This window comes from Phoenix dactylifera, chromosome 7 (genome assembly GCF_009389715.1).
Source record: "Phoenix dactylifera cultivar Barhee BC4 chromosome 7, palm_55x_up_171113_PBpolish2nd_filt_p, whole genome shotgun sequence".
Lineage (NCBI taxonomy): Eukaryota > Viridiplantae > Streptophyta > Magnoliopsida > Arecales > Arecaceae > Phoenix > Phoenix dactylifera.
This window is the reverse complement of record NC_052398.1, coordinates 15,845,478-15,873,023: the sequence shown is the minus strand read 5'-3', so window position 1 is coordinate 15,873,023 and position 27,546 is coordinate 15,845,478. Positions and strand designations below refer to the sequence as shown.

Below are 27,546 nucleotides of genomic sequence, written 5' to 3'. Positions count from 1 at the left end.
TATCATGGTTTTAATCAAGGTTTGTAGTCTCGGTTCTGGATCCTGTATTGGTGCCATATTGGGTCAGAGTCAGCATACTTACACTTGGTGCACCCTCCATACAGAGTGTCAGTTTGATACATGTATAGTATGGTATTGTCAAGTATGGGGAAAGTGCACGCTGGTACTGCAAACCTTGGTTTAAATAATGGATTTAAAATGTTGTTAGATAATGATGATGACAATTATTATTTCACTAAAATGTTCACAAAGTTCAACACCATTTTCACATTAAGAATTTTAAATGAAAGTATTTTTTTTATTTTAACATAGTATTCAATGTATTATTTTTTAACACAGAAAAAAGTATCTAATTTTATTATACTCATTTTTCTCAGTCATAAGCTGTTCAATACCTAATAGCAGCTATTGCCATTTGGAATCCTACTGTTAATCTTCCTCTCTATTATTTGAATTCTTGTATCCTAAAATCAAATGTTCTAGAAATTACCTAGTTATAGTTCAAGTGGTTCTATATGGATGTCTGATTTAGCTAGATCTGAAAAAATTCATGGTGAGACATATAAATCAAGAATCCACTTCATTGATTTTGATGGACACATCTGGAAGCACATATAGGTATTGACTAGTCCCTAAAATTGATCTCTAATAACTTAATATCTGAAATAAAGGTCCAGACATGAATTCCAGTAGCAAAAATTATTACTTCTATGTCAGTTGCAGAAAATCTGCATGAGTGGGAACCTTGTGTTTTGTTTCTTGAGTCTTAACTTGAATTTGAATAACAAGAAGTAGAAGAGAAGGATAAATAGATGGGAGGGAGGAGAAAACAATAGTTTATTTATTATCTATAACATTTTGTGCCATTCTTTTTCATCTTTCAAACCTTGAATGGACTCTAAACTATGATCTAACAACTTCCAAAGGAAAAATAGATAGGCAGAAGAATGCTAGGGACTTGTTTGGTTCGCGGAAAGAATTTTTTCTTCCAGAAATGTTTTTTTTGGAAAGCTGATGCCTGGGTATATGATGCCTGGGAAAGTGGTTTATGTATGTTTGGTGACCATGAGAAATTGCCGCATTCTAAAGTGGCTTATGTTTTGCTTGAGCATCTACTTTTTTGAAAAAGTTGTGCAAAATATCTGTTATGCCCCTAATAATAGGGAAAAAATCTTACCCCATTCGATCTAAGAGCTTAAGGGCACTTTTGGAAAAAAAAATCCAATTCCTAGCCCATGGGAAAGTGACATGAGTTTTTCTTTTTAACAAAATATGGGAATCTTATTTCCACAGGAAAGCTACTTTTTCATCTATCTTCTTTGAAAACTCCAACCAAACATGAGGCATTTCTCCATGTTTCTATTGACCATACTTTCCTTCTTTCTCTTTCCACTAACCAAACGAGTCTGGGACGTTTTAGCTAGTGAACACAATTGAAGCATCTTTTCCTTGTATTTTTTCTTTCTTCTTTCTACTCCTTTTTCCTTTTCTTTGTCACATGTCCTTCTGCTTTCTTTCTTCTCCTTCTCTCCCTTTGTTTGCTCCACTTTTCTGGGCCACAACATCTGCAAGCCTTGAGCTGCAAGATACTACCTCATGCCTTATGATAAAGGTTGGCAGCCCCATAATATTCTGCTGTGTCTTTAGCACTGCTTTGTATAAGTAGTAGTTATGGTTATCAAACAAACAAGCTGTTCATGCATGGCATGCTTTTGGCTTGAATTTCAGTTTGATGTTCGCTCATCCAACTACAGAACAAGCCAAGCTTGAGCCAGGATATCAAGCCTAAAATATAAACAAGCCAAACACAAACTTGGCTCAGTTCCCTTGTGTTTGGCTTGTTTAAGTTCAATTACATGTCTAAATAAGAAAACAAACAAATAAAATATATTATCAATAATTATTTTATTTATATATTTAAATAAACAAAATAAATATTTGGTGGATTTTATCATGACTGTTAGATCTTGATCTAAAAGCTGAAACACTCTTTAATTTAAATTAAATGGAGATCTCATGGCTGGAATTAAAGTCTGAAGGTCATGTAAAGACCCAGCCCTGACCATCACCACCTCAAAAATTCAATTAGACATGCTATCCTCTCTGTTTCCTTCACTTCCATCCAGATGAGTTCACACTCCTTCACTATACTCTAAAACTACTAGTGTGCTCATGCTTTCAACTTTTCACATGCCTTTTTGCCAGGCCATATAATCTTCATGGATAACTGCACTCCCTTGGCATCCACTATGAGCAACATCCTTTCTCCGCACTAGTCTGACCAAATCTCAAGATCTGGCACAAACTGCCATTACTGCCTCTAGCCCAATCCCCAAATTCTTCTCTTGCTAACCCAATCTCCAAAGCAGAGGCCTGTCTCTGGCCATCAAGCTCTTCTTTTCTTTACCATTTTAACCCAATCCTAGCCTTAAACTTGCAATATCGGCACTGATCAAGCTGAGCTTAAGTTGTCTTATTTTCAAACAAGTTGAGCTTTAGCTTGGTTTATCCAGTGCATGTTGAGCTCGAACTGAGGATGTGGCTGTCAAGCAAAACTCAAGCTGGCCCTAGTTTGCTCGAGTTTGGCTAATTTACATTCCTAGTTGTGGTTGCCCACAACTTAAAATTGGAGTGTTCATAGTTGATCTATGATTTCAACCTTTCAATTAAGGAGGCTTCAAACTGACATTAAGAAAAAGTTCTTGAAACAGAAAATAAACATGAGAAGACCCTCTAGGCTGACAAAGGACAGTAGACAAGCCAAAGATTGGGTTTTCTATTGCTTGAATATATTGTCTTTCAACCTAAGTTTGTTATCCTTCTCCCAGATCACAACATATAATTTCCACATATCTGGATGCTTCTAGATCACCTAAAACATTTTAGGACTAACCAGTGCATATATCTGAAGTCCTCAGTACATTTAATGTTATTCTAAAGTTGAATTGCTCATGTTATCTGCATTGATAGATTCGGAGCTCCATTCTACATCGTGGTCAAATTATCATGGGTTGTGGATACAATTTTTTGCCCATAGGCTTGCATCAAGACTGTGAATTGATAGGGCATATGTCATTTATATGTTATCCAGTATATAATTTAATATCGACACCAAAGTTGATATATAATTATGGGCAGAATCTTTTTCATTTCTTGTTTTCTATTCCTTAATGTGTCATGTGCCTCTACAAGAGCTTCATCTAGTCTTTGTTGGAAAAAAACCATCCTTTTCAAATAATTTGTGCAATCTTAAGTTCTTAACCTTTCAGTATATGCTTGTGGTCGGAAGTTTCATTGAAAACTATGAAACCAAAACGAAAACATTTGAACTTTGCTCAGAATCAATCCAAGATCAGATCTCCTTATGGAGTTACGGTGAAAACTGACTTATGCAACCATATCACTGTCACAAGGAGTTGGCTATGCTGATTTTTAGTCATTTTCTCATTTGTGCAAGTTTTTAAGCATTTTCTCTAGTCTAAACTTAGGTTTTGCAAGTTTTTTTAAGAAGATTTAAAAGCATTGCAACATTACACTCCAAAGAAATGAGAAAAAATAGAGTTTTTGAGACAAGTATGGTTATCCTAAAACTCAGATCTTACAAGCTCTTACATTGTGTTAAATTAGACTCCCATCAAAGTTATATCATATTTCTTCAACATCATTTTTTATATATATGTTTTTTGACTCTCTCAACACAGAACCGGTGAAATGATACTTGTAATGGTATGACAAATATAATATTCTGTAGAATGATGCCTTTTTTTATCAGTGACCTGGTTTATTTTTAAAAAAAATTATTCTTTTCCTAATTTTAATGGATTATTTTATTCAAGTAAAACTGCAAGACTAAATCCGAAACTACAAACCATCAAAACTGTCAAAATGAAAACTCATTTGGCCCAGCTAAAATCACAACCTAAGCCAATTTCTCAGACTGCTTACTCTTACCTGCTAGCCTTCCCTCATTCTCATGATTTGTGCATTTCTCGTGAATAGGACCTCCTTTTGTTGTTATTATGAGTCATTATTGTCGTGTTTCATATTTCTTTAGGTGGTCCTACATTGTTATTACTCCTTTAGGTGATATGAATCATTACAATGTCTCACATACATTGTTATTACCCCTTTAGCAACTTGGAATATAGTGTTATTTTATGTGATGCTAACTTATATGCCCATGTTTCAGAGAATTCTTAGAGGAAGGTTATAGTAAAATCTGTATATTTTGGAAAGGTATATTCTTTATATACATATAACATATGGAGAGATGAACTACTAAAGAAGAAATAGACATACTTGTCTTTTCAAGGTAAAACTAGCAATTTTTTAACTAATGCTGTAACTATTAACTATTAGAGACTAGTTATAGAATATCAGTTAGTAGTGGGCTTACTGTGCTATCTGATTGCCTCATATGATAGGTGTGGAGAATTACTTAAATGTGCTAATTGTTACTATTTGTTTGCAGGGCTTTTATAATCAGAACGCACTTCAGTTGTTCAAAGACAAATAGAAATGGAGAGCAGTCTCCTCATGCAATTTGTGTATATAATAATTTGTCTATTCTTAGTTTCCCCCATGTATTCCTAGTTTTTATCGGCTATTGATTATAATTATGATGAGAACAAGCAACAATATATCAAATAAGGGATCTTATTGGTGTACTTTGATTCATGAATGAGAATTTTGTTTCGTCATAACCAGAGATTCTCTTGTTCACCATTTCCACTTCTTTCTCTGCAATTAGTAATCAGAAAATGAACCAGACTTTACTGTTAATGTGAAAACATCACGATCGAATCTTGATTTTTGTTTTTGTTTTTCTGATGAACCCATCAGATCTTCATTTGTTGTTCGTTGCCTGCTCTTAGATTCTCTTCAGATCCCACTTTTGTTATTCTTTGGAAATTCTGGTTGTCAGGAACTTTCTTTTCCACGTCCCTTTTTTATTAAATGATGCGATTAGGAGTTGAATGCCTGACATTTAGCCCATTTGTACTCGTCGTTATAGGGGGACTTGCCATGTTTATTATTTACTCAAAATGTTTTAGGTGTTGAGTAGATACGAATCCATTGCGACGTCTTTTGTGATGTTCTACCCGTACCAGTATTGGGCTTCTTTGGGATCCTTATATTGTTCTTGTAAGATCACGAAAACAGGCTTTACTTTTTACCCAAAAAAAAAAACAGGCTTCACTTCCCAAGTATTTCAGTTCCTTCCTATTTTTATACATTCATTTAGATATAATTGATAATATACATACTGCGGACAGTTTTATTGGGACTGCAATCTTATTCAAGAATCCATGACCTTTCATTTTGGAGGCATTTTAGGGCACAGCACTTGCTCTTCTAAGCTGGATTAGTAACAGCGGTTTTGGGCCAAATATATATATATATATATATATATATATATATAGAGAGAGAGAGAGAGAGAGAGAGAGAGAGAGCCGAATTTGGCTACACTACTTACATTTTGTCAGATTTAGGTTGGATGATGGTGGTTTCACATCGTTGATTTGAGTTGCATGATGTGATTTACTATCCCGCTTACATATCAAATGATGAAGATTTCTATCTTGTGCATTAAGTGGTCAAAAGTTGGACAATCTAAGTAAAATTAAATTATATATTTTTTTATCATTTGATGTATAGGCCAGGAATCTTCAAATCACATGATTTATTGTATGTAAGCACTTTAGAAATATTAGATCACATCTATTGGCTCGGAGGGATCTTTATTATCCAAAGTAGATTAGATAAAATCCGAGTAAAGATCCACTTGAGTGCAGCCAAGTCCATCTCTCTCTCCCTCTTTCTATATACATACGTACGTATGCATGTATTATAAGCTCTCTTTTGCCCCCGTTTTCGGGATGGACAAATGGAGAGTGGGGCGTTAGATCCGGGCGGATTTCTAGTGGACCTGAAGGAAGACCATTGAACTAGGGTTCTCATTTTTTTAGAGCAAAGTGAGCTGTATTTATGTACGTACGTACGTATGTCTGTATCTATGTGTGTATCTTACATTTGTGTGTGTATATGTGTGTTAGGTCAAAGATATGAGTGTTCTTAGGAAGGAAATATTACTGATAATTTCTATCAAGCCCTATTATAGAGATTGGGTCGATTCATTTGCAGATAAATAAACTTGATTCATTGGTTTTTAAACGATAGCCAATTCAATTCATGTCAGGGATCATGGTGGACTTGAGTCAACCGATCTACAAAAAATGACCAATTTAGTTCATGTCAGGGATTATGTTGGATTGAGTTAACCAAGAGCAGTTACTAAAATTTCCTAGAACTAAGATATGCGATTTTTGATAAACTTGACATCACAAATGACACATAATGTCTAAAACTAGTACACTCAAGCGACTCAATCCAGATTAATGTTGTATGAAGGCTAATACAATGTACTTAAGCATAACAATAATTGAATGCTTCTTTCTAACAGGACTAGAGAGATGAAAGAAATTATGAACTCCGAATCTTAATCAAAAAAAATTTGTGTGTAACAAACATGAGGTACAAGAATGCATAAGGGTGCACTTGCAGGTGTTGGGTGTCTTAAATTGGATCATCCATCGTGGTATATCTTGCATGTCAAGGCTTTATTTGGTTGCTAAAAAGGGAAAGCAAAAAAGTGGACAATGCCTGACTCACTCTGCTTAGATCCTTACATGATAAGTGGAACAAGCTTGCTATCTTATCTTTGACATCAATCAGGCATCTAAGATAATTGTGTCAGAAAATGATGGGCATATTCTGTTGGTATAACCCATTGGACAAGGGGATTAACAAGCTAGCTCATGGTTTTGAATATATTAGGCAATGAGCCTATTAAAAATTTGAGATTTGCAGCATAATTTTCATATTTTAGATTTGCAACCCATTTTTTCTTCCAATCTAATCGCATATCAAATAAAACAAGACATTAACAAAATAAACAATAGCAGAAGTAGTATAAGAAAAGAGGCACCATGCATGATCAAACAACTAAGGCTGCTCAGCTTCCCATCTTTAATGGTCCAATAACCAAAGAAAAGCAAAGCAATGAGATTAAAAGCTCTCCTGGCCTTTCCCCATTGAACAGTTCAAAACAGCAATCCAGATTCTAATTACTTGCTAGATCCAATAAATTCAGTAGGAAGAAAAGAAAAATATTAAAGAATCAAAGATATTTTGGTTCTCCACTTCTTTCAACCACCACTGATCACTATAATGTTAACTTTCAAATGAGACTTATGCTATTAATCTGAAGGAAACCTAGCAGAGGCACCTGAATTGAAGGGGTTATACCGTCACAAGCTTATACCAAATCAAGTGGAAGTTTTAACTAGTATTGGGTATAAAAGAATCAGATAAAGTTTCAGTAGGAAACAAATTTCTGAAAGGAACCATGTAACAAATGAAGATGCCTTTGAATTGGTAGGAGGGACTATGAGGGATTAAGATAGACTAGACTTTGCTACATATAGCTGTGTGTGTCCAACAAAAAGGTTTTCAAGAATGACAACAAAACTCAGGACTATAATATTGACCACTCTGAGTCCTTTGTTTCCAAAAAAACATGGCCTACCTAGCAGAAAAAAACCATCCTTTCTTTTTGGCTTTTTCTTTTTCTTTTTCCTCAATAACAGGCATTTTCCTGATAGGATGAATGGTTGACCCAACTCAAGACATAATGCTTACATGTTCTCATGATACTCATAGACAATTGTGTAGGCAATGGATGATTCTAATTATTCAACATAGACTTTAGCAAATACAGGCCCCATTTGGTTAGTGATTAGAACCAAAGTAAGTTCTTTCATTCCTTTTCATTCTTCTGTATTCTACTTTAATCATTTTTTTTCAAGAACAGGTCTAAAATTTGTTGGTTTGGAAATCTAGAATAAATTAAAATAGCTGAAAATGTGGTTTAATTGGATGGTCAAGAATGGCTGAATAAAGGTTTGCTGAAAAAAATGAGAGAAATAAATCTCTCCCATGACATGGACCAAACTTTTTTGCCTCCCCTGGTTGTATATATTATATATATTTTTCAAGATACAGTGGTTATGTTCCTATTGACCGATTATAGGTATGAGGACTGAAGTAAGAATAAAATCACGAATAAATTCTTATTAGACACTTCTTTAGGGTTTATTTATAAACCAAACAGGAATATAAGGTTGCTATCTAGTTGGGTAGTACTTTCCCAACAAGACCATAACCTTTTAGACCCCAAAGCCTACCCATCCAAAAATAAGCCTAGATCCTATTGTGGGATGTTTAAAAAGACTCATTAGACCTATCAGTAGGCTCTAGACATGCCAAGTCTCGTGATATATTGGACAATCATCAATTTTGTTGATAAGCTCCAGAATCCAAGTCTCAAGAAAGTGGCAATATTTGATAAGCTCAATTTCTTCCATGACCTCAAAATATTCATAAATCTCATAGCTCTAAAGTAATATTGATAAATTTCATAAGAACTAAGATAAGGCTACACATTATATACTAGTGAACCTTTCATGGAGTTGAGGATGCAAACATGGGTTAATGTGATGTCTAATCCACAACAACAAGAGAAAGGTTCTTTAAGAAAAGGGAAGGATAGAAGTGATGGCTTCAATGAATGATAACGAGCGACAACTATGCATGCCAAGTGCTGACAATAGGAGCAACGGTGAGCAAAGTAACCACGATAATCGATAGCTGAGGTTTTATTCTGGAATTGGAGATGGTTGTAAGGAATATTCTTCTCCACCTTTCAAATTCAATTGAAGGTAGCTTAGATGGGGTGGAAGAAGTGTGCTTTTGTAGCTAAAGGACCATTTACACCATATCCAGATCGGCTGCAATCAAAAGGCCAATACATCAAGAGAGGTTGTTTACACCCCAATTTGGCACGTCAATTGGTATCTAAGAGTAAGCACCACATGGGTCATGTTTGATGGAATCAGAGTAGATGAGAGACACATGACTCTTGCTGAACTAGGATAGAGTTTGACTGCAATAAATTTCAATAAGTGTGGAAGAGGGTTCGATAAATTGGCAAAAAGCTCGTGACTTGGCCATGATCAACCATAATACATAGGAGTAGATCGAGCTAACTGAACTAATCTCAAAGATACTCCCAAGTACAAGATTTCTATTATAGGCTGAAATAAAAGAGATGGCTAGTATGAGCCATATTAGGATGATTTAAGACAAATAAGATATGATTATTGGTTAGATAGTTTGTACAAGGCAACCGTGCTAATGAATGTGCCTAGTGGAAGATAAGTTGTCAGAATAGTCAGGAGTAGAAGCCAGGATGTGGGCGCAAATATTAGAGCGTGCAGTTATTGTCTGTTAGTATAAATAAGTGAAAATAGTACTTTGTAAGAGCACTTTGACAATTAAATCTAATATATTTTATCTTATCTCAATCCACCATTGTATTTATCCTAGGAGTAGCTATAATTTAGCTTTTACTACTGTAGCCCAGTACTATACCTCTACGTTAGCCTAGTGCTACACCCTTCTACCATAGCCTAATGCTACACTCCTCATCCATCTCCTTCGAATGGTGCTATGATGGTGGTAAAAGTCTTTGAAGATCAAGGCACTTATACCCATGCTGCTCTCTAACCCCCTTTGATCACTTTCCAACTAATCCATGCTTGTGGCACACTCGTGTGTACAAACCCTCTCCATTTGGCTTGTCACCATTCTTCTCTATAACTTTTGAATGTGTCTTTGCTAACAGGTTTTGCGACACATCCATACGGGATGGAAAGAGTGCCAACAAGCTTTATGGTAGATTTGAGGGGACTCTACATAGACATCGTCATATTGGTTTTGGTGGGACCTTACATAGCTGCTATCATGTTGTTGCAAAAAGAAGCTAGGGAAGTACCTATAGAAAAATGGCCGCTATACTGAGGCCACTCTTGGAGTGATATATTGCATCTTTGGCTGTGAAAGTGGAATGGCTTGAAAAATTTGTTTCTATAATTGAAAGCTGATGCTATAAGCCATAGCACTTTTTAGTGTACATGGTAGTACAATTAGCCAATCTTTACATTGAAATGTCGGGGTCTTTGGGGAGTCCAACTTTGGGAATTTGGCTTATCATGAGGAAGAGGCCAGACCTTATCTTGTATTGCCCTCATAATCTACAAACTAAGGCAATGAGGAAGAGATCCTACAGGCAAATCTAGGAGCAGATCAGACAGGAAAGCAATGATGCTTTGGTCAATATTAGATTGATTTTCGACTTCAAGACAGGCTTCAGCCATCTTGGTTTGCAGATGGCTACTGAGGAAAATGTTAGTGGAATCATACCAACACATGGTCTTGTTATTGAAACCAATCATTCTCTCGAGGTGATAGATGGGGAATAGTAGCTCAAATTGCCTGCTGTGCATCTTATCCCTATCCTGAGGGCTGGAGGGAACCACCCTAATGGATACCATCATCTCCTCATCATTAGTAGCCATGCATGCTAGATTTATATGTTGGCAAGCAACCTATACTGCTGTATCCACCATACCTATGAGTTAGGGGCCAAGCATGGCGATGGGTCTTACTTCCACCATATCTTCCATGATTTCTACTTGCTGCTTGAGCTTAAGAATTGCCTCTACCAAATCCTTCATGAACTTCAAATCGGCCAAGTTGAATGATATCCAAGTCCAAAATTAAGCCCATGGATGTGATGTCAAATACATTTCATCACCCTCCAGATTGTCAATTGATGAGATGCAGGGGTATTGTTTACCTCATATCTGGACCGGCTACAACCAAAATGCTGATACACCAAGAGAGGTTGTTTGCCCCTAATCTCAGCAATCCAGCTAGCGGCTAAGAGGAAGAGCCACATGGATTAGATTTGATGGAATCAAAGAAAAAGAGGGTCACATGATTCTAGCTGAACTATATAGATTTGGTTGCAATAAATTTCACCAAGTGGGGAGGAGGGTTCGATCATGATATTGATGGATAGGCTGAGAGCTCATATCCTGAATATCGTTAACCATAATATATAGGAGTAGACCGAGGTAGCTAAACCAACCTCAAAGATACACCCAAGTGTAAGAATTGTATTATAGGCCGAAATAAAAAGGACGACCAATATGAGCTATGTCAGGATAAGCTACAACCGATGAGATATGATTATTAGTCAGACAATTAGTATAGGATGGTCGTGCTAACGATCGTGTGTAGTGGAAGATAATCGATATCACTTATCAAAATTGTCATGAGTGGAGGCCAAATATTGGAGCAATATCAGAGTGTGCAGTTATTATCTGTTAGTATAAATAAGTAAAAATAATATTTTTTAAGAACCCTTCGATAATAAAATCCAATACGTTCTATCTTATCTTAGTCTATCGTAATTTCTATCCTAGGAGTAGTTGTAGCATAGCTTTTACTACTGTAGCCTAGTGCTACACCACTTATCTATTTTCTTTGAATAGTAATGTGACAGTGGCAAAAGTCCTTAAAGGTCAAAACACCTCGATCCACGTTGCTTTTTATCTTTTATTTAATTATTTTTCGGCTGAATTGATGCTCGTGGCATTCCTATATGCACCAACCCTCGCCATTTAACTTGTTACCACTTTTCTCTGCTGCAGTTGGATGGGACTCCGCCAAAAGGTTTTGTGACGCATCCGAACGGGATGGAAAGAGCGCCAACAAGGATTGAGACCTAGATGTATTATTTATCAAGTTTCTACTATAAGAAAATTGTTGGCCCTCGACCAACTTTTCATCAAGTTTTTGGTTTTTCCCCTAGGGAACTACAAGATCTCCAAAAGGTCTTAGGAAAAAATGGTGGGGAAGCATTTGGGTAGGGAGTTCTTAGCTAAAATGTTGAAAACTTTAAGAATGCTTGAATCTAAGTGTGAAACTATCCCCATGGCTAATGATCACTATGTGTTTTGATTTAAGACTTAAGAATATATACCCTTTATTCTTTTTAGGGGTCCTTAGACTGGGCAACTCTTAGCATTGCAAAATGGAAACCTTGGTATTTGCACTGAGTCCATCGCAAGTGTGGGCTATATGCAAGGTTGTGTCTTGGTAAACCTAGTTGAATCGCTAGTTGCAAGGGTTGACATTGAAACCGAAAGAGTCTAATAGCAATAGTTCTTGTATGAATAGCTCTCCATCCACTTCTTCTCTTTTAGGAGGGTGGGTCAGGCAACCCCAAAATTGCATCTTTGAGAAGGATAGCTTTGTTGCCCATGTTATGTAGAGCCAAATATTTCTAAACGAGAAGCTTGATTATGCTATACAGAGGGATTCTATTGTTTTATATCATCTAGAAAATACTGCTTTTGAGAAACCGGCAAGGAAACACTATCTCTATGATCCTTGGCTTGAGGTAGAGAAAATGAGACTACTTAGGGTTCTAACGGTAGTGATGAATGAGTTGACTCAAAACCCTATGACCGATTCATAAGCTAAGCATCTATACATACATACAATTGAACCTTTTCAAACTGTTTCTTTTTAAGAACCAAAAAAACTTATATATATATATATATGTATGTATGTATGTATGTATCCGAATCTCACCATTCCTTTTTGAAGGATTCCTGCTTGAAGGATTCTAAGATGAATCTCAGCATTCCTTTTTGAAGGATTCTCTCTAATCTCCATCCTCGAGTTGCCCATTCAAGAAGCAATGGACGGTCTTCACAATAAAATGGACCTGGTCTTAAAACCTCTGGTCCACGACCCTCATCCACCACTTTCCACAGCGGAAGAAATCTCTCTCCATCTTCAAAGCCTCTCTATACAGCAACTACACCCGCCTCCATCCACACCCGATCCCAAAGACATGTAGGACCGCTTGGGATGTCATGGGCCCATTTTGGTGCGAGCGTGCATGGGTGGGTCATTGTCTTCAACGCTTCAATAAGAACACCCACCTCCATTTTACTAGTTTCTGTATGTCATGGAGCAATGACTGCCCGTCCGCCTCGCTGTATCGGGCCTCAGACCCATTCCTTATTGAACATGGTGCCGGAGAGTTGTTGGCCTTGCTTTTGGCCAGCAATGCCTTCAACACTTCAATATATGGTGCTCTAAGTGCCTTCAATTCTTCAGCGAGGCGGACGGGCAATCAATGGAGATTAGTAAAATGAAGTTTTTTTTGGATTTTTCATATATATCGGAAGACGAATAGTACGGCTGACTGAGTAGCCTTTTTTTTTTTTTTTTTTTTTTTGCTAAGGTGGGTGGGTCATACCCGATGAGTTTGGATACACCTAATAAAATCGAAAAACAAAATACCTCGGAGTGCCAGAGGCAACTCCCCATCTCCAGCCCACAGGATATTATCGGAGTGACTGTCTATATAAGCAGTCATCCAGTCCGCAGCCTCATTAGCTTCACGGAACATGTGCTTGGTTGGGAAGGCCCCCAATGAGTAGCTTCTTTCGTGATACAGTATTCTAGTAGAATATTTTGGAGGAACCAAGTGGTTATTTTTTTTCTCTATCAATTTTTTAAAAAAAATTTGTTGGCTGTATTTATTTCAGATAAGACCTTGTTATACCACCAAAAAAAAAAAAAAAAAAGAAAAAAGATACATTCCTAGGGACCCGCCCCCCGCGTGACCTCCCACCCCATCCCAGACCACGTGTGGCCCCTCCCCACCACAATTTCCTTCGACACGTGTGAACCAATTTTTTTCCTTTTCCGTGGGCGAGAAGGGAGGGAGAGAGATAGAGAACGGCGGCCCATCGTCCCGATCAGACGGCGGAGAGAGACGCGGCCTCTGCCGTCATCGTGGACCATGGTCGCGCCCGGTGGAAGTGATTAAGGGTACAAATGTCTTTTTCTTCCTTTTTTTTCTGTTGCCCTCAAATCTCAATGATGCATGTGAAGGGGCGCCGAGCAGGAGATGGACGTAACCATACTTTCCGTGCGGAAGACTAGCTGTACCTCCTGATCTCTGTGTTGTTAATTGGTTCCAGTGGCTGACCCGGACCGTTTCATGTGACCCAAAGTGGCCGCCTGGTTTTATTTTTGCTAATGAGTGATCTAGTGAAGCCTAAGCTTGGAAATTAATGCACACAGTATTTAGAAAATGGACCTTTTGTGCTTAATACATTGAATATTTGAACGTGGTGGGCCCGTCTTTCTCTTTCAAACAAAAATGAGAAAAGTTAACATAATCAAGTTGGTGACATCCAACATGACACACCTCGAAGCATCCTAGTCAATGGTCATGTAGGTCCTCTTTGACATCAAATTAGCTAGATTTCAAAACTATGAACTGTGTAACACAAGTGGTTTTCTTTGGTAATCAACATGCTAAATTTTTGGTCACTCAAAAGAATTGACAAAGAGGCTGATTAGGAAGAACGCACTTGATAACTTTTTGACTAAAAATACTTGTCCTTTTTTTTTTTTTTTGGAATATGACCTCCCAACATTGATATTCGTTTCATATGAGGGAGTAAGAAAGAAAACAATCCTTATGAAAAAAGAAAGGAAAAACCAACTAATGGTCTCAATCAACAAGTATTTGCATGCTTGATTTCGGACATCACTTTCATCTCCCATGTTTGTTTCAATTATGTAAAAAACATCATATAAATATATCAAATTACAAATACGATGGTCATTCTCTTGCAACTTGTAAGTCTGCTGTAATTAATGATTCAGCCAAGTAGATATTTCTGATGCACCACCAACTTTGTCAAAAATGTCAGAACATAACACTATTAGTAAAAAAGGATTCCAAATATTACACAATATATGGAAAAGAGAAAGTTATCCTAAGTAAAAAAGCTAGTTTTCAGTACATATCTTTGTATGGTTTTTGAGTTACCATATTGAGCTATAACTTTAATGGAACAATCATGGCTCTCTACCATATATTAGCTAATAAGATGCACCATTCAAAAAAAGAACACTAATATGGTGAAGAAAGACCCTTCTATATTAAAATTTTAAAATATTTTTTATCAACAAAAATATTTAAAATATGAGCAATATTGACGCCCTAACTCTTCGTATACACCAAAAATCTAACTCCTAATTGGCAAAGTATGACTCAATAAGAGAATGTAAGATTGTAAATATTGAGAAGCAAAAGAATTTAAATAGTGCACAAGGTTATTGGATTTCTAATACCTTCCCTTCCTAAGTATGAATTACACTTGTTTTCTTACAGAATACAAAGAGAACAGATACAATTTGCAGGAGTTATTAAGTTTTATTTCATGTCACTTAGACCATTTGGCTAAATATTCATAAGCATTAACTTAAATTTATTGCTTTGAGAAATGCTTGCGATTTCCCTTCTTAATTCATACATCCAAGGAATGTATTTAAATATTAAAAAATCCTCTATAAAATTGGAAACAAATCAGCTTGGTCGATCTTCTTATGGATCCAAATCCTAGTAACAAATCTCTCTAGTTATCCTCCAAGATCCTTCAAAAACCTCATAATTATTTCACAAATTGACCATACTATCATGTTAAAGGAACAAAACGCATAGATAAATATTATTTCCCTCTTTACATCTAAAATTTTAGTAGCTATCTTGTACAGATGCAGTCTGTGAATATATCCAAAATCTCCATAAAAAAATAAGTTTTTCGTTGCCATTAAAAACGGAGAAACAAGATTTGTTACCACGGCGGCACGTTAATTTGATCTGCCCGGTTCAGTTTAAGACCGGTTCAACCAACCTCAAATTGGTGGTTTAATTTTGATTGGACGCAGCGGTTAGGATACCGTGTTCTGGCGACGCACCGTAAGCTGCCCGATGCAAAATTTTTACGGACATCGAAAAGAGAGAGGAAAGAGGGAGAGAGAGAGAGGAGAGAGTTATATAAATGGGTTTTGGAGGAGAGAAAAGAAAGGAGGGGAGAGAGAGAGAGGGAGCTATGGGGCTGAGGGGAGGTGGGTTGTCTCTCTTTTCCCTGGATTTTACTGGAAATTAACGTAGGAAATAGCTGTTGGGATGCTCCGATCGCTGCCTGGGGACATCGGTGGAGCTGCCCAATCGCGGGATATGATCTGTTTTCGTGTTTATTTGCCCCATATCGTGTTTTCTTGGAGTAATTTCTCGGTTTGGTGGCGGATGAGAGAGGAAAGGTGGGATCTTGGCGGGGAAGTGTGCCATGGACGGCACATCTTGAGTGCTTCTTTTCTCATTGATCGGTTCTAAGGAATTCGCTTCCGAGTTTCTTTCTATCTTTCGTCATTTTTGGATTTTTTTTTTTTTTTTGGCTCGAAGTTGTTGATTTATTTTGTATTGATTCATTTGAGGTGATGATAGATGAAGGAAAGGTAGCTGTGTCATGCATTTGTTTTGGTTGTTAAAAGTGTGCCTTCTCTCGGCTGAGACGAGATGATTTGTGATCTCTTTTTTTTGTTGTTATTTATTTATTTTTTACAACTTTTTTGAAATTATAAGCAACCAAATTGGTACAAAAAGATGTTGGCTTTTTCGCCTTTTCTTGTTAATTTTTTCCGTCGGTTACGCATGTTGTTCAATCAGTAAGGAGCCGATGGAGTTCATGCTGTGTTCATGCTGTCCTTTACCCCCTCCTCCCCTGTGTAAATGAGATAAAAAAATAATTATGGTTTTTAATGTTTTTTTTTTGCCTGTTTTATGGGATGTATCCAAGATCAATTTCTCAAATATTGATTGGGAAAAAAAATTGTCCTGTTCAAATTTGGGCTTCATGAGCTAGGGGGAAGAATCCTAGTTACTTTTCTAGATGGAAGTTATTGCTGCCTTTTTAATCATGAATTATATTTTTAAGCTTACCCTTGTTTCATGTTTTGAAGGGGAATGGAAACCTTGTGATGATTGTCCTAATTGCCACAACTTGATTTTCTTCTTCAAATTTCTTTAAGTTCTTGATGAAACTCAGAGTTTTCTCAGATGCATCTTTTATCTCTATGTTTTGATTTGTCCTTGTTTTGGTTTTCCAGGATTTTGATTGGTTTGCTTGAGCTGCTATCAACCAACGCCACCTCCTTCCTAGTTGGTATGGGGTCGGAAGCTTTGTACTTGTCATTCCTTGTGGATTCTGCGTCTTATCTTCAAGTGAGGCTCGATGATAGTAATTGGTGAAACAAAGGCCTTGTTATGAATGATGTAGCCTACAGGTTTATAGGCATCAGACTCACATAATTTACCTCAACCTAATTTAGACATTGTTGAATTATAGATCAAAACTCAGTTCTAGTTCTCATTCTTTAGCTTTGATTGGACTGGCCATTTTAGATTTTGATTGTTTGAGAAGAGCATGAGGGGTACTTTTCTACTTCCATCTATTGAAGAGATATGGTGTTAAAATTGGAATGAGGAATCCACCGATTTAGGGAGATAGGCTAGGGTAGATCAAGTGATCAAAGGTTAGAGAAACGAAAGGGAGAAAGAACAAGAAAACAAGTTTAAGTGCACCAGGCCATTAGCATTATAAGCTTCTGCAATGGGCTTGCCTCAAGTCTCCCCCAAAGTAACTGATGAATTGACAACAGCACTGAGCACATTTGTTTCAACCCCACCTTCTTTTGGTGGTACAAGCAGCTGTGATTTTGATGGGTTGCATAGAGGAAGCACAAATAACAGGATCTCAGGAGATTTTCCATGCTCCTCCATCAGTGATTTTCGGAGGAAAACCACTTTGGAACTTTCAAAAGGAGCAGAAGGGTCATTTAAACGTAGAATTGCCATTGATAGTGCGGGAATCTTTCAAGGGCTGAAAATTGATTCTAAGGATAGAAATGGCTGGTCACTTCCGAATTTGGGACAGAGTGTTCAGTGGCCTGCCATGAGGGTTGTGGGTTTTGAATCCAATCAAGAAGGGTCTTCTGTTAATGGTTTTGATAACAAGGTAGTAGATGGAATTCATCCCTCTGTAGCTGTTGGTGGCTCTGATCCTTCAACTGATCCTCATGGCCAACAAGCGAGAAAACGCCTGCTATCTCCTCTGAGTAGCATGCTTCATAAGGAATTCCATGGTGATCTATTAGACATTGCTTGTGGTGATGATAGAATTGATTCCTCTGACTCATTTAGGAAACATAGTAATTTTTCATCACAGGATTTCAAGAAAGCCAATATTGGAAATGCTGATTGCTTTGAAGCTCCAGTTTGGCCTGTCTCTAGATGTTCAAATTGGAGGAACATGTTAGATGATAGTAGAACGACTTGTGATGTCTTGACTGATGGCCCTTTGCTTGAAAACAAGGAGCCCTTTTCCCACTATCATCAATTATCTGCTTGGGGATTTGATCCGAGCAAAGAAACAAGAAAGATAAGACCTTTTTCCAGGGCAATAACCATTCCTTCAAAAAAGTTACACTCGCCACCACTCTCCTTCTCTCCTCTTGGTCCTAAGTGGCCTGAAAGAATGAAAATTGCAGGAGTTCGCAGGGATATTGCGAAAGACATTGAAAATGATTTTTCGGTTTTAAAGGGCAGTAAAGGATCAAGTGATGGGAATGGAACTGCAATACATACAGCATCAGAAGATAATTTTGGGACAAGAGAAAAGGAGACCGGCATGCTGCATGAGGAATTAGATCCATTTACCCCTAAAAGAAGCTTGGATATAGGCTTTAACTGGGGTCCTGAGTCTGCACCCGCATCTCATTGCATGAATCATGTCAACAGTTTGACCATGCTTCCAGTCAGGAGGTCATTGATTGGTTCCTTTGAAGAGTCTCTCTTATCTGGTCGGTTCTTGTCTGGGAAAGTCAGTCAGGTTTGTGATGAAGCTTATTTTGTTTCTGCAATGACGTTTATCGATTAGCATCAACTTTCTGATGCAAAGTTAGATAACTATTTGATCTCACATCTTACTTTTCCATTCTGCAGAGAATTGATGGTTTTCTGGCTGTGCTAAATGTCACTGGAGGGAACTTTTTGCCACCATCTCAGAAGCTTCCTTTTGCTGTGACAAGCATTGATGGTGATAGCTCCTTGCTATACTATGCATCAGTTGATCTTGCTGGAAGGTTGTCATCAAACAAGTGTAGAGGCCCAAAATTTAGAAGAAGCCTTAGCAATGATGATTCTCGAGCAGCCAAAAGTCGCCTGCGCATTCCTATGAAAGGACGCATCCAACTGGTACTAGGTTTCTTAGCCTTCAAAATTTGATTTGTGATCAAGTTAGGCCAACTTCTCATGCATCCAACTGGTACAGCTTTAAATTTAACAGTCAATGTGAGACAGTTGTAGTCGGTAATCTAGCTGATTACAGTATGCTGGTAAGGTGCAACAATCAGGGGCTTATAGTATGGGAGACCAATTTGCTTCTTAGCAGCTTTCTACATTAGTTCAGGACTCAATAGTCTCTTTTTCATTTTGGGAGTATCGGCTATTATTCTAGCTCTCCGGTCTGCCCAGTATTGCAATATCTCCAATTCCTATTGCTCTCTTCTGCCTTTATTTTGCAATGTAGGAATCATTTTCATAGCTTTTGTGAGGAAGTTTTTTCAATTCCATGCTCTTAAGAAACTTCTAGCTTTGTGTTGTCCATCACAAAATCATGTAGTTAGAACCTGACTTCCCTTTTGGCTTTCCTGTCATGATGTGAATAGCAATCTTTACTATCCTACTTGTCCAGAATTTTGCTTAGGATCGTGCAATGTCAGGAATATGGGCTTTCCATTGTGTTGGTGTGCAGATTATTTCCATTGAATACAATAGTTCCATATCATAACCAGGATATAGAACAGCCATTTTGACCAAATCACCAAACCTGTTCTTATGACTAGAAATTAAATTCAGAATAGAAAAAGAGTTTTCTATATTTCTCCATAAAACTGTCTTGCTTTTAGTCCTTCGAACTAGTTCTAATGTTCAGTACATTATGTACAAAGTGTGACTACAAACAACTGAGTATTCGTTATACACAAGGATGCTAAGCCAGAAATTAACTAAGCTTTTCTTGTTCAAAATATCATCTCGCAATTTTCACAGAAAAATCACTGTTAGTAAATATGCTTTGTGAAAGCATCAACTTATGATTTTTCAGATACAGATCATTATTAGTAAATATAGTTTGTGAAAAGTATCGGCGCATGATTTTCATGGAGAGACCATAGTAGTTGGACTTTTTTCATGCTTATAAAGAATTTAGACCTTCTTTCAGAATTAGATGGATTAACACACATTAGCATTAGTTTTTTAAGCCATTTTGGCGCACATGCTCATACATGAACTCCTTCGGAACTGAATCAACACTTTGAATCGTGGAAATCTTGTGTTTTTGGAACTAAGAGTCTTGATAACTATGGATTTTCACATGGAATGCATGTAGACATTAGTCATGAATAAAGAAGATAGATGGAATAAGTTTTTGGTTCTTGGATCAGATCCATTTTGCGGAATGAAACAAAGATAAAAGATGTAAAATAAATAAATAAATTAGATTTACTTTTATGGTTGAAAAGAAGATAAAAAGATGAAAAAGAAATAAAAAAAATGGGATTGATTCAATGATTGCTTTGAGACCATGCAGTGACTAAAGGTTTTGTATAATGGTAATAGAATTTGGTTCTGTCCATGATTCCTTGACAAGTAGGACAATCCGACATTGTGCACAACCTGTAGAAATTTGCTCCTGTAATAAGTGCCTTACAGAGATCAATAGCAAGGGAAATAAGAAGCTATATGTTGAAGAATGCGAGAGATAGAAGAATATAGCATTGATGAAGGAGATGACCTATAAAGAGAGGAAAGAAGCAGTATATTGCATTCTGCTTGGGCTTCAATTCGCCATCTTTGTTTTGCAGTGTCTGACAAGTTTTACCTTAGCCAGACCATACTGGCTGGCACAAGCCGTCCCTTAATGTATAGGAAGGGAACCAGTACCCAGTACGCCTCCCCTACCAACTGTTGGCACCAAGGGATGTAATGTACGATACCAACACTTCGTATGGGGTGTATCAGTTGGGTACTGGTATGGGTGTACCAGTTAGGTACTGGTATGGTTACTGAAACTAGTTAGTAAAACCTTGGGGTTTTGAGGCAAAAGTCGGCATCTATTACTAGAATTCACAATCAACACCATTGATGGGTTTGGTGGCTTTAAATTAACCAGGATTGGTATATTCTAGGATAGGGAAGGGTTTAGAAAACAATTTTGTCATCCAAGTAATACACTACTAGGTGAACATTAATTTCATCCTTTTCCATTGGTTTGCATTCCTGAATAAGAACTGGAACTTTTTCCCCTTATTGAGGCTTTGAAATTGGAACAACTGACCTATTATGCTTGTTTAATATTGTTGCAAAGTTGTACGGCTTTTTCGTAAACCATGCCTTCAACTTCAAGACATTGCACACTGACTCAGAGATGGTACTGTGTATTCTCGAATTGATGTTAGACAAATTTTTAAGTAGTGCTGTGCATGTCATGTCTCTAATTGAAGTTGGAACTACACTGCATACTTATTTTCTTAGGGTGCATGGAATGGTTTTGTCCTCTGTATTGTTTCTTATTGATTCCTGACAGTAATACTGCATTCTTAGGGTCTGAGTTGGTTGGTTTCTCACCATAAGCTGTTTACGGCTGAATAAATTAATATATAGTTTCTAAAAGTGGAGAAGATATAATATGTGTTTGAGATTTCATATTCTGATGTGTTGGTTCTAACAGGTTCTTAGCAACCCAGAAATGACTCCTCTGCACACATTCTTTTGCAACTATGATTTGAGTGATATGCCTGCTGGGACAAAGGTATGGACAATGTATTACTCCCGCAATACTTGTGTCAGAGCTTGTGCTTTTGTTTCACAGTTGCTTAGAGGACTGGTAATCGATAAAGCTTGAGTACCATTTTCACCTTAGAATATCAACAAGCTATAACTTTGTGAAATATTTTATGTCTAATTACAAGAAAGAAGGGTATCCCAAGAAATAGTTCATTAACAATCTGAAACAAGAAGGCGAGACTGAGGGATCCAAAATTCTGCTTGGGCAGCAGGTACATGTTACCTGGAAGAAAATGCTTAGGTCAATAAAAATGTATGGAGCCTCATTCACAAGGTCCATAAGGTCCATGAAGTCAATGAGCCATTTTAGATGTCTCTACACATAGATATCGACAATAGCGTAAGCCCAAGGGTATCCAGAATTACTATAATGGCATTTGTACTGCAATCCTTGATCGCTTTCATGTAGATTAATAAATTCAGTATAAAAGTTCCTTTCAAATTTTATGGAGAATTATCTGGTTCAGGAGACCTGATTTTGAGAATGGAAACAATGTCAATGTACGATCCAAAGGTTAATTTATCTGTTCCATCTTTATTTTGATATACAATCAACAGGATCTTATGGCTGGCCTTTAAGTAGTTAAGCTGCTTACCTTTCTGATATCTTCAGTACTAGGAACTGACACGTCCTGAGCAGAAGAAGATATTTATGACATGGAGCATACAAATAAATGGTTAAACCTGCTCGGAAGAAGACATATATGAGATGAAGCATACAAATAAATGGTTAACCTGGTGCCTGAGGAACTATGCTCAAACTGCATCACTATGCATAATTATTTCTAATAATTTTTGCATCAAAAAATTTAAAACTTTATATGCAATCAGGGAATAATTAATAGCAAATTTTAGATCTGGTCTTTATATCAATTATTCCAGTTTTCTATAATTAAATACATGAGTGTCACACTCTTGAAGTGGAAAACTATGAACTCAGGTGTAAGACTCAAGGTCAAGCTCTCTTTTGGACCTTGGTTTGGAGCACCTTGCTGATATGCTCCTAGTTGCACCCCTTTGGAAAAATCAGCTGGTTTTTGCCATATTTTGGTTTTTGAATTTCCAAAAAATGATATGGACAACAGTTTTTATTTACGTGGCATTCATTTTCAATGTGTTATATAGATGATCCAATTTGCTGTTTGTTGTAAAATGAAGCAGACATTCATGCGTCAGAAGGTCACTCTGGCCTGTTCGCTGGCTCCTCCAAATCCAGTGAAAGAAGAAGCTAAGAATCATGACATCAACATTGGGCCTAAAGATATACCAGTTTCCAGTGGAAGTGTACATAGCAAGTTTAACAGCAAACCTGCTGAACGTATGAAATTTACATCAAACATAGCATGATTTCCAGGGATACAACTTCTTATGATTAAAACTGTATCCCCTGGCTTTACAGGTTGTGTACATCATGGTGACAGTCAGCAGCATGACATGGCAAGTAAATCAGAAAGTATAGAAAAGATAAGCTCGGCATTTTTCTCATCCGAGGACTGTCTTGGAGAACCAAATGGATTTGATTATGTCATGAATGCAAACAATAGTACTAAATTCAACAATAGCCAGTCTCAAAAAATTGATAACTTTAGTCAATTGGATATGTGCCATTTAACTAGCAGGAAATATGTTAATAGCTCTTCAAAAATCAATAATAATGCAACTGGTGCTGGCGTTCTCCGTTATGCTCTGCATCTACGCTTCATATGTCTGCCTTCTAGGAAATCTTTAAAGTTGAAGCAGAGATGCAAATTTGATTCTTCTTTGGTACCACAAACAAAGAACATGGACAATAAGGAGGAGCGATGCTTTTATTTGTACAATGATCTGAGAGTTGTGTTTCCTCAACGTCATTCAGATGCAGATGAGGGCAAGGTACGGAACTAAAATTTTTGGTAATGTAACCTCTTATGACTTGTACATATTACCACTGTATGTTTTGTATTTCGGACAATATGACCAGTTGCACTTGGACTTCTAGGTTTCTGTCCTAGACACGCATAGTTGTAATTTTTTTGACATATGTATACTTTGGATTCTATATGAATAATGAAACATCTTTGACACTTTTAATTGTCAAATTTTTTTGATTTACTATCATGAGTGCTCATGTCTATAACATATATGTAGACTGAAATGTTGCTACTCTTTGCTGCTTTTGTTTTCAGTCCCAATGTCAACCTGTGAATTCTTGTTAACTGATATGCTTTGTTCATGAATCATGCATTTCATGAGTACTAGATGAACAAATATTTCTGAATTTGATTACAACATGCAAGTATGGGAATTATTATATCCTTGTTTCCGTCATTATATCATGGAAGGTGATAGAGACTACAATCTGAATGCTTGTTCTGTGGAATTATGGTTCATTAGTCAGGATTTTATATATATATATATATATATATGTGTGTGTGTGTGTGTGTGTGTGTGTGTGTGTGTGTGTGTGTGTGTCTATCAAACAAACTGTCATTTCATTGTACTATGGTCTTCTGACAACAATGGTTGACTAGCGAGCAGTAAATTATGTTTCACCTTGAGATTTATTATCTGATCCCTGTATTCGCAAATAAAATGTTGTCAAAGCCTTGGTTGTTTTTGGAGTGCACTGGGGACCAAGATGGGACTTACTCATCTACTCCATTAGGTTAGTGTAGCATTATGTTGATTCAAAACATGTAATGGTATTCAAATTAAGAATTAACACCCCCAATCATATTCTATTTGAAATCCTCAGAAGTATTCTAGTATTCTAGAGGAATTTTATTTATGCATATGGTGGATCGAAGATGGATTGCTAATATTTATGGTGGGTCATCTAGTACTAAACCAAAAGTGCAATCACAAATCAACATTATCAATCGTTATCTACTTTATTACACATTGACAAAAATAGAAGATTTGAGTACATCCAGACCATTAATCCAATCAAACCAGATACGTGTTCCTTATATTGATGAATATTTAAGAAATCTTCAGTCGTTTAACTGTTACATCTTAGGCATTTTGGAAATTGTATAAAAAAATCAGTGTTCTTGGTTTTTGGGTATATCTAGCATCACCAGGTTTTCAATAATAGCAAGAACTTTAAGTTAAATTCTCTCACCAATCTGTGATCAGACATATGCTTGATCTTCCTGCTAGAGCCAAACCCCAGCCACCATATGCTTCATCTTCCTGACAGCGGTGGAATATGGTTTCTTAGTTAATTTGAGCTGGTTAGGAATCCATTTTCTATATGGAATGCTGTAGGTCTATCATTTATTGCCTTATATTTTTTTATGTGGCTTGTTTTCCTTGGATACAACCATTTTGTTGTGAGAATTATTTTAACCTTCAAACATATTAGGGCAAAGACATTAGGATGGTTGTTGAAACTTGACTGTTATTGCTATAAGTCACTATTAAAATTCTGGTGGTTGAAATTGTCTCAAGTAAATCTGATGTTTTAGGGTTTACCTCTTCTTCTGTGCATGATTTCATTCACTTGAAGTTCTGCCCCATTACTGTAAATAGTGATTTTCAGGACAAGCTCATACCTGTTCCACTTTAAATTATTGTTTGCTGAGTAGATAAGATGTTGAAAATGATAGTTTTGGTGCCAAGTCCTGTTATCATATGATTAACAGCCTGCATGTTTAACCCAGACATGCCCTGCTAGGCTACGAAGGCTGCTATGCTTTACTAATCCCTGGCCATGTAGTTATTTTGCTGATGCTATTTATCTGCTGAAGCTAGAGTTGGATTTAGCAGTGAGGTTTCTGAATATGAATTCTTTAATGAAGCGACTGAGATCAGTAATATCAGGTCGTTGCACATTTGCATTCTAGTTCTTTCTGAGTTCTTCTGAAGCTTTAACTGCTGTTCGATAGAATTGTTCCAAACCTCTCTCTTGTCATTTCCCATCTCTTATATCAAAATTTGCAATTCTACCTAACTGGTGCTCCTTGTTAAACTGGGCTTCCAAAGAATGATTTCCATTACAAATCCTTCTAAAGGTTAATGAATATTGTAAATGACCTTTATTCCTGCTGAGCTCTGTTATTGGGCATATATGTATGAGGCTTCTTGCTTAGGTTTAGGTGCTTCATCTTCCAACTACGAGGTTGGATTACAATCTTATTGTGATTGCACGATGCAATTTATCTGTGAACCACCCACATTGTCTTGCATGGATGACTGATTTCTCTGCTATTTCTTATTATATGTTCCACATATTGATTGGAGCTTTATCGTGGTTTCATGAACTTGAGGTGCTGTACTTTCTTTAGATCTGGTTTCCTCATATAAAGCTTTTGTTGGTGGGCAGCTACGGGTGGAGCACCATTTTCCAAATGATCCAAAGTACTTCAACATAAGCAACTGACAGGGTTTATTATCCTGCATGGCTGTCTCGGCCCTGGTGAACTGCACATACCTTCATCTCCCTCGGACATCTTGTTATTTACCATCTCTCTACCAATCTGTAAAGAATTTTCTTTCTTTAGTGATCAGTTAATCCCCACATCCTGGTGTTCTTGGCATTTGCTTGAATTTTATTCTCGTCCGAGATGGTTACCAAGGCAAGTTTGCAGGCTAGTTTATTGCTTCTGCTATTCATCTATAGTGATTATATCCTAAGTGCATAGCTTGAGTTTTGCTAAGGCCACATCTGGTAGCAAAGCTGGTCGGCACCTAGTTCTCTAAATGAGAAACCGAGAGAAACCTAATTCCTGTCAAAATAGAATTTTGAGCAAAAGAAAATAAAAAATAGAGAAAATAGAAAGCAGAAGAGATGCTTGATCACTTCGAGGAGATCGTGACCTTCAAAAGTCTTTAAATTGATTTTGTTAAATTGTTTGTTGTCTAGATGGCCTTTAGAACATTATATATTTATTGGTTTATATTTAATTAAATTGGGTCTTGTGGGGAGTCAAGACGATACAAAAAATCATATGGGATGGGCACCAGAGAAGAAATTATGGGGCAGGCTTCATATTTTGCCATGTTTCCCCTAATACTGATCTTGAAGAAGAACTCAAAAGTCAATAACTCTTTCTACTAATGGAGTTGTCAATTTCATGATTAAAAAACCAAAAAAAGATTGGAAATCACTTGTGATTTTTTTTTTCTCATTTATCGAACATACTTTTTACCGATACACACTATATGGCTAGGTGATACATACTAAGCAAACTAGTTATCTAGCAAGCTAATGCACACTTTTTAGGTAAATCGATACGCAAGTTTTAGAACACGGTACGCAAGTTTTAGAACACGGTGTTTGCCAGTACATAGTACATCACTAGGTAAGACTCACTTGGAAAATTAGTTATCTAGCAATCTAATACATACCTTCAAGTAAATTGATATATAGTTTTTGGAACATTATGTTCACTAGTACACACTACATGGCTAGGTGATATACACTTATCTACTTTCTAATATATACTGCAAGCTTCTTTGATACACCAACAGTGATCTAATATACACATCCAAGTAAATCAATACACGGTTTTTAGAGTACTTTTTACTTATATAAATACATGGCAAGATTATACATACACCAAGCAAATTAGTTATCTAGCAAACTAATGCACACTTTAGGTAAATTGATATACAACTTTCAGAATATGGTGTTCATCGGTACCAGTACAAAGTATATGGTTTTCTAGTTTTATTTAATATTAAAAAATTATATACATACCATTTCTTAGATTCTATGAGCTCTTAAGTGCAAAGATCCTAGAAAGAGAGAGATTTGGCGGAGAAAGGGACTTGGAAAGGAGAAGGGAGATCTAACGGACGGAAGAGATGGC

The 27,546-nt window shown here is 36.8% G+C and overlaps 2 protein-coding genes across 7 annotated transcripts in view; both read left to right on the top strand.

The window, feature by feature from the left end:
• The window catches only part of LOC103707827 (uncharacterized protein At2g33490-like), a 39,138-nt gene extending 34,435 nt beyond the window's left edge, over positions 1 to 4,703 (top strand). For all 3 annotated transcript variants that reach the window (XM_026804921.2, XM_026804920.2, XM_026804919.2), the window contains one exon: positions 4,472 to 4,703. In XM_026804921.2, the coding sequence (XP_026660722.1) occupies positions 4,472 to 4,482 (11 nt within the window). In that variant the 3' untranslated portion in view covers positions 4,483 to 4,703. The remainder of the gene's footprint in view (positions 1 to 4,471) is intronic.
• An 11,157-nt stretch (positions 4,704 to 15,860) lies between these two features.
• Positions 15,861 to 26,271, top strand: LOC103707826. 4 transcript variants are annotated; one of them, XM_039128399.1, is made up of 7 exons: positions 15,861 to 15,912; positions 16,954 to 18,734; positions 18,848 to 19,099; positions 21,636 to 21,716; positions 22,913 to 23,069; positions 23,151 to 23,623; positions 26,058 to 26,271. In XM_039128399.1, the coding sequence occupies exons 2-7, from the start codon at positions 17,457 to 17,459 to the stop codon at positions 26,112 to 26,114; spliced, it is 2,298 nt and encodes a 765-aa protein (XP_038984327.1). In that variant the 5' UTR covers positions 15,861 to 15,912; positions 16,954 to 17,456; the 3' UTR covers positions 26,115 to 26,271. The 4 variants fall into 4 exon arrangements, with proteins under 4 accessions (XP_038984327.1, XP_038984326.1, XP_008790717.2 ...); XM_039128398.1 differs by having other exon boundaries at positions 22,910 to 23,069; XM_008792495.3 differs by lacking the exon at positions 15,861 to 15,912 and adding an exon at positions 15,921 to 16,107 and having other exon boundaries at positions 22,910 to 23,069.
• The last annotated feature ends 1,275 nt before the right edge of the window (positions 26,272 to 27,546 follow it).

Bases quoted from the DNA above. Each gene is read 5' to 3' on its own strand.
- LOC103707826 (XM_039128398.1), top strand. From the start codon at position 17,457: ATGGGCTTGCCTCAAGTCTCCCCCAAAGTAACTGATGAATTGACAACA. The intron at 18,735-18,847 runs GTTTGTGATGAA...TCCATTCTGCAG, and splicing joins TGTCTGGGAAAGTCAGTCAG to AGAATTGATGGTTTTCTGGC. The intron at 21,717-22,909 runs GTATGGACAATG...TGTAAAATGAAG, and splicing joins ATATGCCTGCTGGGACAAAG to CAGACATTCATGCGTCAGAA.